Raw genomic sequence first — 14,162 nt, 5'->3', positions numbered from 1 at the left:
GACATATTTTCGTATTCTTGGGTATATACCTAGGAATGGAATTGCTGGATCATATTGTAAATGTATTTTTAACTTTATAAGAAAGTTTTTTTCCCGGAGTAAACACACCATTTTACTCTCACCAGCAATATATAAAAGTTTCTGTTGATATTATTACCAGCATTTCATCTTAGTCTTTTTAATGTTAGCCATTTTACTGAATGTGGAATGAATCTTGTGTGGATTTATTTTGCATTTTCTTAATTACTAATGATGTAAAGTGTATTTTCATGTTGTTAATGGCTGTATGTTTTCTTTTATAAAGTTTCTGTTCACATCCTTTGCCCATTTATTGGGCTACTTGCCCTTTTATTGTTGATATATGAGTTCTTTATATAATGTACAGGTTCTTTGTCAGATTTATGTACTGTATTTTCTTTCAGTTTGTGGCTTGCCTACTCATTTTCTTAATGGTATCTTTTAGTAAGCAGAATTTATAAGTTCTATAGTAGCTCATTTTATCACTCCCCCCGCCTTTGGTGGTTAGTGCGTTTTTGTCTTATTTTAAGAAATTTTTGCCTGTCGCGAGGTTATCAAGATACTCTGTTTTCTTCTAAAAGCTTTATGGTTCTGGTTTTGACTCTGATGTTTGTGATATTATCACAAATTAATTTTATGTATGGAATGGTGAAACTCAGGGTTTGTAGTTTTCCAGTTGAATATCTAGTTGGGGCATTATTTATGATTTCTTGTTTATAAGACTTTTCCATCTGAATTGACTCAATCCTTGTTTTCAAATTCTTAAAATAGAATTGTGGACGTCACTAACCCGTAAAATCTATCATTGGTCATAAGTTGGCAATGAGTGTCACTACAGATGATACTCTTAAGTTTGATGTAGGGAGTTCTTAAACTATATTTACTTTGCCCCTTTTCCTTCAACGGTAATGAGTGTCACTACAGATGATACTCTTAAGTTTGATGTAGGGAGTTCTTAAACTATATTTACTTTGCCCCATTTAGATGGAAATAAATGTTTGTTTCCTTGAAAGAAAAATTTTTTTTTCATTTCTATTTTTTATAGACATTACCCATTATCTTTGATTTGGGCGTAAGAAATTATTAAGAAAATAGTTAAATAAATTCTTGAGTAGTTCATTTTAAAAGTTTGGATGGGATGTACAATTGTAAAGGTCATTTCAGTAGTGTGTGCCTGTAATCTGTAAGGGTTACTTTCAGAATTTTTTTTTCAATGGCTTTGCATTTGTGGGAGAATGGGGGTAACTGTCTCCAAGGTTTTATGCAACAAAATGGATTTATTTCTCTATACTTAATGATTATAGGACTGGGTGAATTTTGATTGCATTTTCTGATAAATAGAGGGTGGCAGCATTATGTATCAAAGTTCTGATTATCAAAGTTCTAATTAAACGTTTTTCTTTACAGAATGAAAGCTCCTCTTCTAATCTCTGTGTAGAAGACCTTCAGAAAAACAAAGATTCAAATAGTATAATTAAAGATAGATTGTCTCAAACGGTTAGGCAGAATACTAAATTCTTTTTTGACCCAGTTCGGAAATGTAATGGACAGCCAGTACCCTTTCAACAACCAAAACACTTCACAGGAGGAGTGATGCGATGGTACCAAGTGGAAGGCATGGAATGGCTTAGGGTAATGAATTCTCTATTTTAATACAAGATATTGGTTCATATCTATATAATAACCTATTGTGCTGTAACACAACTTGAGTTGTTCCTTCCAAGTTCATTATTAAATGTGAAACTTTGTGTGTAAAGACTTATTTTCAAATTTATTTAGACCAAAGTTTTGGTATTTTATTCAAGACTGCCAACACTTTTTGGCTTTCATAACCAACTTCCCACAAGTGTTATAACCATGACTATGTCAGTCTTACCATAATTTCCATCTTTGGGTAAGAAGAAGAAATAAACTGTTGCTAATCCAGCAGGTGTTTATATCAGAATTTAAATACAGTGTGTATTATTTTGTCCAGATGCTTTGGGAAAATGGAATTAATGGCATTTTAGCAGATGAAATGGGATTGGGAAAGACAGTTCAGTGCATTGCTACAATTGCATTGATGATTCAGAGAGGAGTACCTGGACCTTTTCTTGTCTGTGGCCCTTTGTCTACACTTCCTAACTGGATGGCTGAATTCCAGAGATTTACACCAGATGTAAGATTTGTTTCCTTTTGTTGAATATACTATTTCAAATATTTTACTTTGTTGCCTGAATCGTAGAATTGTTACTATAATTATATTGATTTCTGCACTATAGAAACGCTACATCTTGAGGATTGTGTTTTGTTTTTATTTTAAGTTTATTTACGTAATCTCTACACCCAATGTGGGGCTTGAACTCATGACCCCGAGATCAAGAGTTGCTTGCTCCTCCGACTGAGCCAGCCAGGCACCCCTACTTGAGTTGTTTTTCAAATGTTAGCAAAATCCATGTTAAGTGTATATGGAAGAATGGGTATTAGTAATTTCAGGTATTTGCCAAAAATATCCCTGGATGATTTTCAGTGCATTGGATAGTTTAATTCACCTAAGACTGACCTAGGTAGAAATTATTTCTCTTACTGTGGTGTTTTCCTTCCATATATATGTGTCATCTTAGCCATATCCTTGCCTTACACTTGATTTGTTCTTATGGCTTATTTATTCTCTCATAGTAGTAAAGTAATATATTAGAGGTGATTGACCCATTTTGCTATGGAAAAATAGAGCTAAGATTAAATTATCTTTTTTTCTCTCAAATGATTAATTTTATATTTTCCAAACTGTTGATATTTGCATTTTGTTCTAAAGTTTGTTGTAAATCAATATTAAAATCTTTTAGATTCCTACTATGTTATATCATGGAACCCAGCAGGAACGTCGAAAATTGGTAAAGAACATCCACAAGCGGAAAGGGACACTGCAGATTCATCCTGTGGTAATTACTTCATTTGAAATAGCCATGAGAGACCGAAATGCATTACAGGTATGATTGGTCTCCATTGAACTCTTTGTAATCAATCCATAAACCACGTTTTTCTTAGTTCATAGCACTTTCTCACCATCCGGTAGCATTTGTTTAATTTTTTTTTCTGATGGAAGCAGTAGATTGTATTCTACAGATTCTTTTAGAAACCAAAGGTTTATATTAACAGATTGAGAAGGTTGTAGTCTCTAACAAGAAAATTAAAGCGATAGCACCTTGACCTATAGTCATAATATCATTTTAGTGTGTTAAATTCAGCTAGACATAAACCTAATCTGTGAATATGTTACAGGTATGTCTGACATGTGGTTTAAGTATATAGAACTTATCCATTTAATTTTAATTAAATAAGAATAGAATATATGAAGACAAGTTATTTTTAGACTGTCTGATGAATACATGGCATATCTGTTTTTTGTGTATGTCGTAGCTACTTATTTGTTAGTGCCTAAGTTATAATACGGTTGGAAAGTTAACCTTTGCTCATTGCCTCTTTCAGTTCATTTTTTGGTATTTTCACTTCTCTATCACTGCTCCACCTATTTCACATATAGTTCTTTACAGCTTTGTTTTCCTTTCTCTGTCTGGTATATCAAATTTTACTTGTGTGCTGGTGAAAATTTAGAATATGAATTGCAGTTATGTTACTTCTTCACAGTAAAAGTAATATACGCTGCTTATAGAAAAAAGCATACAGACTTCAAAGCAGTTGTAATTCTGAGAATGCTGCTATATTAAATATTTTTGTTAGCATATAGATATAATTTATACATCGTGTCTTGAAACTTCCGTTTTCTACTAAATAATATAATATGAAAGCCATTCTAACTATTTTGACCTCCCTACCCTGCCCGTATTGGAACAGATGAGCTTTATTGTCAATTCCATTTGCTAGTAGCTAGAATTTTTGTAATTTCCCCTTTCACTGAACTTAGGATATTATTTTAAGGATCTTCACTTTGGGGGTGCAGGGCTCCTATTGCTGACCGGTTGCAGAAGTATCTGTTAACTTAACAAATCATTTTTCAGAACCCTCATTATTTCTGTTGCATTGGGTTTTCTCTTTGCTTTTACATATTTATTTATTTTGTTTGGCTTTTTTATGGTAGATGTCTTATAGTGAGAGGTTATTTGGGTTATCTGGTATTACCAGCAAAAGAAGTCCCAGTTGTTTTTCTTTTAAAAAAGTCATTATGTTAAAAATTTTTTTAAAATTTTGCTATGAAGGTATTAAAGTGTAATGCAAAAAATGCCCCATTTTATACTCTTCCCCCCAATTTGCCAATCCTGTTCTCCAGGGATGCCTACGCTTGCCAGATTGGTATTTATATTTCCCAGAAATATTCCATATTTCTGTATTTTTAAACAATAAAATAGATGAACTTTAAGCTTGCCCGATCAAGATAAAAGAGAACGCACAGAAAAAAGAGTAAGATTTTTTTGTTGTTTTTGCTTTTTTTTCTACAAGGGTTTTTTCTGCTTTGAGATTATAATGCTCAGAGTAAGATTGTAGTTTTGTTGTTTTTGCTTTTTTTTTTTTTTAACAAGGTTTTGGAAAATGAGAAAATAATTTTTATGACAACTTACTGAAAATAGATGGATGGCTTTCAGTGAAGATAGAGATTACTAAAACTGGCTCCAGAAGAAAGGCAAAGCCTAAACAAATCAGTAATTACATAAAAAACTTGAGAACACCATCAGATTAAAAAGAGTGTCAGTTTCAGATGTAGGCCTCAAGAATGAAAATTCTAATATTTGTTTCAAAGCATGTGGAACTAATAAAAACTTTAGTTCTTTTTTAGGAATCTAGTACAACACTAATCAAAACCTGACAAAGCATTACACAGGGAAACCACAGACTGCTTTTTTTTTTTTAAGATTTATTTTTAGAGAGAGAGGGTGAGAAAGAGAGCACAAGTGGGAGGGATAGATGAAGAAGGAAAGAGAATCTCAAGTGGACTCCACGCTGAGCGCAGAGCCTGACGTGGGGCTCGATCTCAGGACCTGAGCCAAAATCGAGTGGGACACTCAACTGGTTGCACTGCCCAGGTGCTCCCAGACTGCTTTGACTAAAGAATGTGAATAGAAAAAATTTAAATACATAATAGCAGGTGGACTTCATTAGTTCCTCACAAGGGAGGTCTGTTTTAGGAACACAAGAATACATCAGTTTTAGGGAATTTCTTTATCCTTTTAGTAGATCAGAGGAAAACATGACTATCTCAATACATAGACCAATGCCATTTGGTAAATTTTAACATCCTTCCTTGATAAAGAAGTTTTATTTTTATAATTTAGAAAAAATTGTGAGATCATCATTTTAAAGTTTTTCCCTAAATTCCTTTTCTAGCACTGCTATTGGAAATACTTAATAGTAGATGAAGGACACAGGATTAAGAACATGAAATGCCGTCTAATCAGGGAGTTAAAACGATTCAATGCAGATAACAAACTTCTTTTGACTGGTACTCCCTTGCAAAACAATTTATCAGAACTTTGGTCATTGCTAAACTTTTTGTTGCCAGATGTATTTGATGACTTAAAAAGGTAGGTAAGCCAGTTATTTAACTGTTTTCTATATTTTTCTAATCTCAAATCTGTGCTCTTAGTTAAAATTAATTCCTTTCTTCTAGGTAGCTGGATTAAAATGATAGCTTTTTGGCAAGTTCTTTGTGGTGTGTGTATATATATATATTAATGTAATTGATTTTTGTGATAGGTTAACTTGTAATTATTTTTTTCTCTTACAGCTTTGAATCTTGGTTTGATATCACTAGTCTTTCTGAAACTGCTGAAGATATTATTGCTAAAGAAAGAGAACAGAATGTATTGCATATGCTGCACCAGGTTGTGACTTTGTCTTATTCTCCTTACTATGGACTCCTAGAATAAAAAAGGAACCCCATAGATTACCTGTTCAAGCATTTGTAGTAGATTTTGAAAAAGTGACCTGGGGGGTGGGGGAGGAGCAAGGGAGTAAGTTAAATCCAAGGGGGGTCTTTGTTTTTCAAGACTTGGTAGTATTTATAAAGGAAAAAGAAAGAAGGGACAAAGAGGTGTGTGGAGAGAGTATTGCCTGAAAGCATAGGAATGCTTAATATTCACCTGTTTATTCATGTTTAAATTGTAGATTCTAACACCTTTCTTACTGAGAAGACTAAAATCTGATGTTGCTCTCGAAGTTCCTCCTAAACGAGAAGTAGTTGTTTATGCACCGCTTTCAAAGAAACAAGAGATCTTTTATACAGCCATTGTGAACCGTACAATTGCAAACATGTTTGGATGCAGTGAGGTAGAGTATGCATTTGACATAAACTGTAAATAACAGTTGGCTTTGGAAATTTCATGGTTAATTTCAATCTTAGAGCTTTTCACCTGTTTTTATGACTTGTAGAGGGTGAATTTTAACTAGAGTATAAGGCATAAGTTCAATAGCAAAAGTTGTCTTGTCGTAATTCTGTGATCCTGCTAAAATTCAGGTGATGGCTCTATCCATTAATTGCTTTATAGTTATCTGGAATGTTTGTTAAATTTTTTTATTCAGTCCCAGATTAACCCAGATCGTGTTGTGTGGGGATGGACTTGGAAATACATTTGAACAAGCACATACTATATATAAGAGTTCCCCAGCTAGACCAATCCACACCCCCCCCACAAGCCCTTTATAGGAGATTATTGATCGCCAAGAAATGTAATAGAATACCTTATTTGAAAGAAATATCTTCTTTAGTCACCCATCATATTATATAAAAGATTAAAGTGGAATGTGATTATCTTAAAACTAAAGATTAGGAGACCCTTAAATTTTGTTTAAATGTCCACATATTTTACTGTATGCTATGGACCTGTCTTACTTTTCAGAACATTTGTGTTTCTGTACATTTCTCTTTTGTTCAACCAATAGACTCTGTTCCCCAGTTTTTATTAAAATTAAAAAGAGGATCTGGCTTTTTAGCTATTAGAAATTTATAATCATTACTTATTATGAGGAATTTTGTTGCACTGTTATACCAATCCAAAGAAATATTCTCTGATGCAGATACGTGGAGCCCTTAATTTAACCCTAAGTTATTAAATACCTTTTTATATATTCAGAACTGTTCTGTCCATCCATAATTTTTTCCACTGAGATCTGGAGGCATTTACTCTAATTCTCTGATATTTTCATAAGCGTTAAAATAATTAGACTTCACATGACAACATTTGCTCTTGGCCAGAGTTTATGGATCCTTTATTTTGTGCCTTTGGAAATCCCTAAACTAGATGATGAAAGACAAAATTATTTTTCTCTTTATATCTTAAAACATTTGCACATAAAAATATTACAACTTCATGCATTTAGAATTTAAGATTTTAGCTTCTTAAACATATATTCCTTTTTAATTGTTCACTTTTAGAAAGAAACCATAGAGCTAAGTCCCACTGGACGACCAAGACGGCGAACTAGAAAGTCAATAAATTACAGCAAAATAGATGATTTCCCTAATGAATTGGAAAAGTTGATGAGTCAAATGCAGCCAGAAGTAGACCGAGAAAGGTGTGAGTTTAAGATAAATTTAAGTATCCTTTAAACCATGATACTTTTTGTATTTCTCACATTCATGGATTATATGTTTTTGGTAGAGCTGTTGTGGAAACAAATATCCCTATAGAATCTGAGGTTAATCTGAAGCTGCAGAATATAATGATGCTCCTTCGTAAGTGCTGTAATCATCCATATTTGATTGAGTATCCTATAGACCCGGTCACACAAGAGTTTAAGGTGAATACCATTTAATAATGTACTGTTTTGATTTCTGTAACTATCCCTCCCTCCCATTCCCTCCCTTCTCTCCTGCACTCTCCTACCTCCCATCAAATAAATAAATCTTTAAAAAAAGAATAAACTTCAACATGTGTGCAGTAACTTTAAACTTTATGTTCTCTTATTATAAAGCCTTTGGGAGAAGAGTGGGGAGGATAGTTCAAGGTTGGACTTGAATTGATATTTGTTTTTGTGAAATCATTCTTTCTGTTTATTTAGAGAGAGAGAGTGTGTGCTCAGTGTGTGGGAGGGGCAGAGGGAGAGAGAATCTTAAGCAGGATCCATGCTCAGTGTGGAGCCCTATGTGGGGCTTGATCTCATGACCCTGAGATCATGACCCGAGCTTAAATCGAGAGTTGGGTGCTTAACTGACTGAGCCACTCAGGTGCCCCCATTTTAAATTCTAGAATACGTCTTTCCTTGAGGAAGAACTGTCTTCTTATTTAAAAAGACCAAATGATAAGGTCAACTTTTTTTAATTCGAAGTTTTATGGGGACTTGTCACTGAAAATGAGCTATTTACCTAGATTTTATTTTGACAAAAACAGATTATTGTTAATTATTGTGACTATTTCTTCTTTTCTTTGCCTGCTTTTAAGGTTGATGAAGAATTGGTAACAAATTCTGGGAAATTCTTAATTTTGGATCGAATGCTGCCAGAACTAAAAGCCAGAGGTCATAAGGTGGTACTTTTGATTGGATTTTGGTTATTTAATTACTTCCTATTAATTGGTATAGATACTAAAATATATTTAAATTTCAGGTGCTGCTTTTTTCACAAATGACAAGAATGTTGGACATTTTGATGGATTATTGCCACTTTCGAAATTTCAACTTTAGCAGGCTTGATGGATCCATGTCTTACTCAGAGAGAGAAAAAAATGTAAGACTACTTGTGTCATACATACCAAATGCTCTTTTGTGGCTATCTTGATTTCTAAAGTAATGTTCAGAGTAGACCCACAAATTGATAGACTAAAAACCTTGTAGCAGTATCAAAAACATAAGCATTTTTATTTAGTATTGATAAGTCTTAACATTTCTTAAATTATGTATGTTTTCTGGTCCAACTTGACTTAGTAATATCCTGCTTCACTACCACTGTAAGAATATTGAGGTGACAGGATGGACTTTGGCTCTTCCTCTACCTCAACATTTCAGTGAAAATTTAAAATCTAAGCAATTGAAAGAAGGAACAGAAACCACCTATAAATCCAAGAACCTGTTGTTAAGCTTATACTATTCCTTTTGTCACATACTTTTGATATAGAATCAGTCCTTTTCTGTATCCATTTAGCATTTTATCTTTTGGGGGGCATTTCAAAATAAATTATAGTTGATAATTCCCTTCTATTTCAGCATATTTTGTCTTTTTGGGTAAATTTTACATATCCCGAAGTGAGTAAAGTCAAGTGTACATTTTCTGAGTTTTGATGAATGCAAACTTAACATCAGCTCTGAAAGTTCTCTCATGCCCCCTCTCAGGCAGCCCACTTTTTCTGCCTACCCCATCCACTGGGAAACCACTTGGGGTTTTGTTGTTGTGGTTTTGGTCACTGTTTTTTAAGAGAGAATGGTCTAGACTTTTTTTTTTAAATATTAGTCTTCCTTAAACTTCCCTTGTGATGTGGTAGTTTTCTTTTTTAACAAAAATATCCTTTTATTTTTTTAAAAGATATTATTTATTTGAGAGAGAGCAGAAGCAGGGGGAGTGGCAGAGGGTCCGGGGAGAAGCAGGCTCCCGCTGAGCAGGAATCCTGATGCTGGGCTCCATCCCAGGACTCTGGGATCATGACCTGAGCCTAAGGCAGACACTTAACCGATTGAGCCATCCAGGCGCCCCAACAAAAATATCCTTAATAAAAGAGGGGCTTGGAAAACAAATGAAGTTAATGTAAGCAGATGTTTTATATGTTAACATAATTGCTTCCTGGATCTAAATGATTGATTAGGTCTTCTTTGGGTACACTTTTTAATTGGCTGTAATTAAAAACAATTTCTGGGGCGCCTGGGTGGCTCAGTCGTTAAGCGTCTGCCTTCTGCTCAGGGCGTGATCCCAGCATTCTGGGATCGAGCCCCACATCAGGCTCCTCTGCTGGGAGCCTGCTTCTTCCTCTCCCACTCCCCCTGCTTGTGTTCCCTCTCTCGCTGGCTGTCTCTCTCTCTCTGTCAAATAAATAAATAAAATCTTAAAAAAATTTCCCTCCTCAGTTCTTTAGGCTAAAGTTAGTTCTCTTTTCTTAATTTCTAATGCTCATAGCTATGATTTATTACAGTGAAAGGATACAGATTAAAATCAGCAAAAGAAAAGTCACATAGGGTGAAGTCTAGGAGAAGCTAGATGTGAATTTTCAGTGGGGGTCACACAGACTGCACTTAATTCTCCCAGCAGCAGTTTGTAACTGCACATGTGAAGTAAGTCAGGGAAGCTCATCTGAACCTTGCTGTACAACGTTTCCATTGAGGGTTAGTCACATAGGCATGATGTATCTGTGTGACTGGCCCCAGCTACCCTGTCTCAAGCTCCTCTGAAGATCAGATTGATAGACTGTTTCTGAGGTTTATTGTCTTAACCTGGGCAGTAGGTAATGCTTCACAATTTTTTGTTTTGTGGGAGTTGATCTTTGATAATTTTCTCTTTTCAGCAAATTGGTCTTTTTCAACTTTGATGACTTCTGGGGTTTTCAGTATTTATTTACTCCACATCAAAAGTCCTGTAGATACTGAAGAATTCATACCTAGTTTGAAGAATGCTGGCTTATATCCCTTGGCATTGCCCTCCCCACTCCTTTGCTATAAACAGGTGGTTATAAGATGGTTGCTCCCCATGTAACACCATGTCCACATTCTAGGCAATGATCGTTTTTTTCTTAATTCCTTGAGTTTACCCTTTTTTTTTTTTTCTTTTTTTCTTTTAGATGCACAGCTTCAACACAGATCCAGATGTGTTTATTTTCTTAGTGAGTACACGAGCTGGTGGCCTGGGCATTAATTTGACTGCAGCAGATACAGTTATCATTTATGATAGTGATTGGGTAAGTTGGAAGTATAACAATATGCTGGTATATTTCCATTCTGAAGTTTTTATCTTTCATAGTATGCTTTGTAGTTTTATTTATCTATTTGGAAAAGGTATCCCATCTTAAGACAAAAATCATTATCAAGTGCCCTGTGTGTAAAGTTGAGAATATGTTTTATCACTGAAACCATTCTAGAAATTAAAATGAGTTAAGACGCTTTAAAAGGTTCTGATTGGATCATGCATTTAACTTCAGTAGTTTACATAACTTTAACGCTAAACTGTTAAATAATATTTTTCTTTTCACCTTAAGAATCCCCAGTCTGATCTTCAGGCCCAGGATAGATGTCATAGAATTGGTCAGACAAAGCCGGTTGTTGTATATCGTCTTGTCACAGCAAATACTATAGATCAGAAGATTGTGGAAAGAGCAGCTGCTAAAAGAAAACTGGAAAAGTTGATCATCCACAAAAGTAAATAATACTTTGTAGTACTTTTCTCATTTCAGTTGTCTGTTGTTTATTGTGAGATTTCATTACTGTTATTTTCTTTAAAAAGAAATTGGTACAACTTAACTAGTGTAGGATTTAAATAGGCAGTGGGGAGCGGCGCCTAGGTGGGTCAGTTGGGGGAGTACCTGACTCTTGATCTTGGCTCAGGTCTTCATCTCAGGGTCGTAAGGTCAAGCCCCATGTTTGGCTCCATGTTGGGCATGAAGTCTACTTAAAAAAATAAAATAGATAGTGGGGAGTTTACTGCTATAAAGACCTAAACTAGGTTAGTGTTACTATAAACATAAATGAAGGAAAAACATTAGTGTCTAGATGAGGAGCAGAGGGGCAAAGAAAACTCCCCAGGACTTTAAAAGTGCCATATCCTAAACTCTGTAATGGGGATTTGGCATGATGTTAATGCTTATTCTTCATAAGAGATTGCTTGCCAAAAGGTTTTAAGAAAACTTGAGGCCACTTCTTACTAGTCCAGTATATTAAGTATTAGAATATTACAGATATAGGGGCGCCTGGGTGGCACAGCGGTTAAGCGTCTGCCTTCGGCTCAGGGCGTGATCCCAGCGTTATGGGATCGAGCCCCACATCAGGCTCCTCTGCTATGAGTCTGCTTCTTCCTCTCCCACTCCCCCTGCTTGTGTTCCCTCTCTCACTGGCTGTCTCTATCTCTGTCGAATAAATAAATAAAATCTTAAAAAAAAAAAAAAGAATATTAAAGATATGTTCAAGTAGCGCTACTTGATTGAACTATTTCAAAAAATATTTGGCTCTATAGAACGTCTAAAATTTCATCATTTCAAACCTAGTATTTTTAAAATACAGTGTGTTTTTGTTTTTTAAGAGAGGGAGAGAAGGTTGTAGGGGCAGAGGGAGAAAGAACGGAGCCCAATGTGGGGCTCAGTCTCAAAACACTGAGATCACGACCTGAGCTGAAATCAGGAGTGGGATGCTTAACCGACTGAGCCACCCAGGCACAAATAAGTTTCTTAAACTGGAAAAGATTCCAGTTTTTTAAACTGGAAAAGATTCTGAGAAGTACGGGAAATAACGTAAGCGAGGCATTGGTGTTTTATTTGGTTCCCTAAGATTCTTTGGAGAAGTTCTACTTTTATTCTTTAAGTATAAAATTCTCTTCCAATAAATTGTCTTCATGGCTACCTTAACAAAAGTTGAAGACATCTGTAAGTTGTGAAGCCTAGAGAAATGGAAACATGATAATGTTGAAAATCACTATTAATTTGTTTTATGCTACTTTTCTACCTTCTCTCTACTTGAAAATACTTTCTCCAGTATATCTGATTTTGAGGGAAATATGGGTTAGGTTTTAGAAATCTTTAATTTGACTTGATTGAATATTCAGATTGTAGTTGGAATTTACACTGGAGGAAAAAACTTTTCTAATAAAAAACTTTTCTAATAAAATTTTGTGCAAATTAAAAAATTTTCACTTTGCTGCTTTAGGAATTTGAATGATGAAATATATTTTCTTTTTTGAATATAATTTCAATAAAACATATGTCTAGTTTTATTATCCCAAGTCTGTTTTCAGTATTATGAAAAATTAATAACAAAAAACAATTTGAAAGGAATGTTTAAAATATTGACAGAGTGTTTTATTGAGGTAATATACATACTGTAAAATACCCAGATTTTAAGTGTACAGATTGATGAATTTTGACAAATTTATACACTCATGTGTCTCCTTCATCCAAAAGTATTTCCTTGTGCACCAGTCATTTCCATGGTCCCTTGTGCCTCAGTAGAAGGACCACTGGTCCAGTTTCTGCCACATAGATTCCTTTTTCCTTTAACTTCATACGTGGATTCATATGTATATATGTAGCTACTTTTGAGATTCGTTTATGTTGTGTGTTTTAGAAGTTAATAGTTTATTTATCCATTCTTTAGTTGGTTGACATTTAAATTGTTTTCCAGATTTTGGTTTTCATGAATAAGCTGCTCTTGTACAAGTGTTCGTGGATATATGCCTTTGTTTGTTCTTGGTCTTTGGGTGGGTGTATGTTTACCTGTAGGAAACTGCTAAACTTTTCCCCAAGAGGACATACCATTTTACACTCCTGCCAAGGAAGTAGGAGAGTTGTGGTTGCTTTTCTTCCGTATCAACACTTGACTTTTAACATAAGCCATTGTGACTGGTTTGTAATGTAGTATATTTTGGTTTTAAAAGTAATTTTCAGTGTTTTGAATTTCTTGAAAATTTTTTCTAGATCATTTCAAAGGTGGTCAGTCTGGATTAAATCAATCTAAGAACTTCTTAGACCCTAAGGAATTAATGGAATTACTAAAATCTAGAGATTATGAAAGGTACGGTTTTTCTAAAAAAGGTACTTTTTTAGAAAAATGTAATTCACAGTTTTGATTTATTATATAGACTTGAATATTTTGTTTTCTTACAGGGAAGTAAAAGGATCAAGAGAGAAGGTCATTAGTGATAAAGACCTGGAGTTGTTGCTAGATAGAAGTGATCTCATCGGCAAGTATCATGCTTTTACTTTCTTTAAGGGAAACTGAAACAGACTTGTAAAAAGAGAGAATAGTAATACTTAATGTACCCCTTTATGTAATTCATTCAGCCACTAGTCCACAACATTTAACTGATCTTTTTTCATTGTGATTCTCTTTTGTCAGAATCTTAAAATCATGAGATCTTACCCATCTTTTACTCAGGCATCTTTTACTGAGAAGAACGTGTCTTTAAACATAGTCACTATGTCATTACATTATTATACTTAAGAAAATTGGCACTAAAACTTTGATATCATCTACCTAGGCCATATTGAGATTTCTCCAGTGGTCTCAAATCTTTATAGTTAGAATCAGCA

General features: G+C 34.4%; 1 protein-coding gene across 1 annotated transcript in view; it reads left to right on the top strand.

Annotated features, from left to right (window-relative positions):
• HELLS (helicase, lymphoid specific) overlaps window positions 1–14,162 on the top strand; it is a 57,665-nt gene that overhangs the window by 35,387 nt on the left and 8,116 nt on the right. Inside the window, exons 9-22 of the mRNA XM_045809932.2 lie at window positions 1,426–1,650; window positions 1,994–2,176; window positions 2,844–2,987; window positions 5,338–5,534; window positions 5,738–5,834; window positions 6,118–6,279; window positions 7,385–7,524; window positions 7,611–7,749; window positions 8,391–8,474; window positions 8,555–8,674; window positions 10,710–10,826; window positions 11,124–11,283; window positions 13,548–13,644; window positions 13,737–13,813. Coding sequence (XP_045665888.2) covers window positions 1,426–1,650; window positions 1,994–2,176; window positions 2,844–2,987; window positions 5,338–5,534; window positions 5,738–5,834; window positions 6,118–6,279; window positions 7,385–7,524; window positions 7,611–7,749; window positions 8,391–8,474; window positions 8,555–8,674; window positions 10,710–10,826; window positions 11,124–11,283; window positions 13,548–13,644; window positions 13,737–13,813 — 1,942 coding nt within the window. The remainder of the gene's footprint in view (window positions 1–1,425; window positions 1,651–1,993; window positions 2,177–2,843; window positions 2,988–5,337; window positions 5,535–5,737; window positions 5,835–6,117; window positions 6,280–7,384; window positions 7,525–7,610; window positions 7,750–8,390; window positions 8,475–8,554; window positions 8,675–10,709; window positions 10,827–11,123; window positions 11,284–13,547; window positions 13,645–13,736; window positions 13,814–14,162) is intronic.

The sequence above is a fragment of the Ursus americanus genome, chromosome 6, assembly GCF_024610735.1.
Source record: "Ursus americanus isolate L20-20 chromosome 6, mUrsAme1.1.p, whole genome shotgun sequence".
NCBI classification, from domain to species: Eukaryota; Metazoa; Chordata; class Mammalia; order Carnivora; family Ursidae; genus Ursus; species Ursus americanus.
Note: the sequence above shows the minus strand (reverse complement) of the source record. Positions and strands in the feature narration are given on the sequence as shown.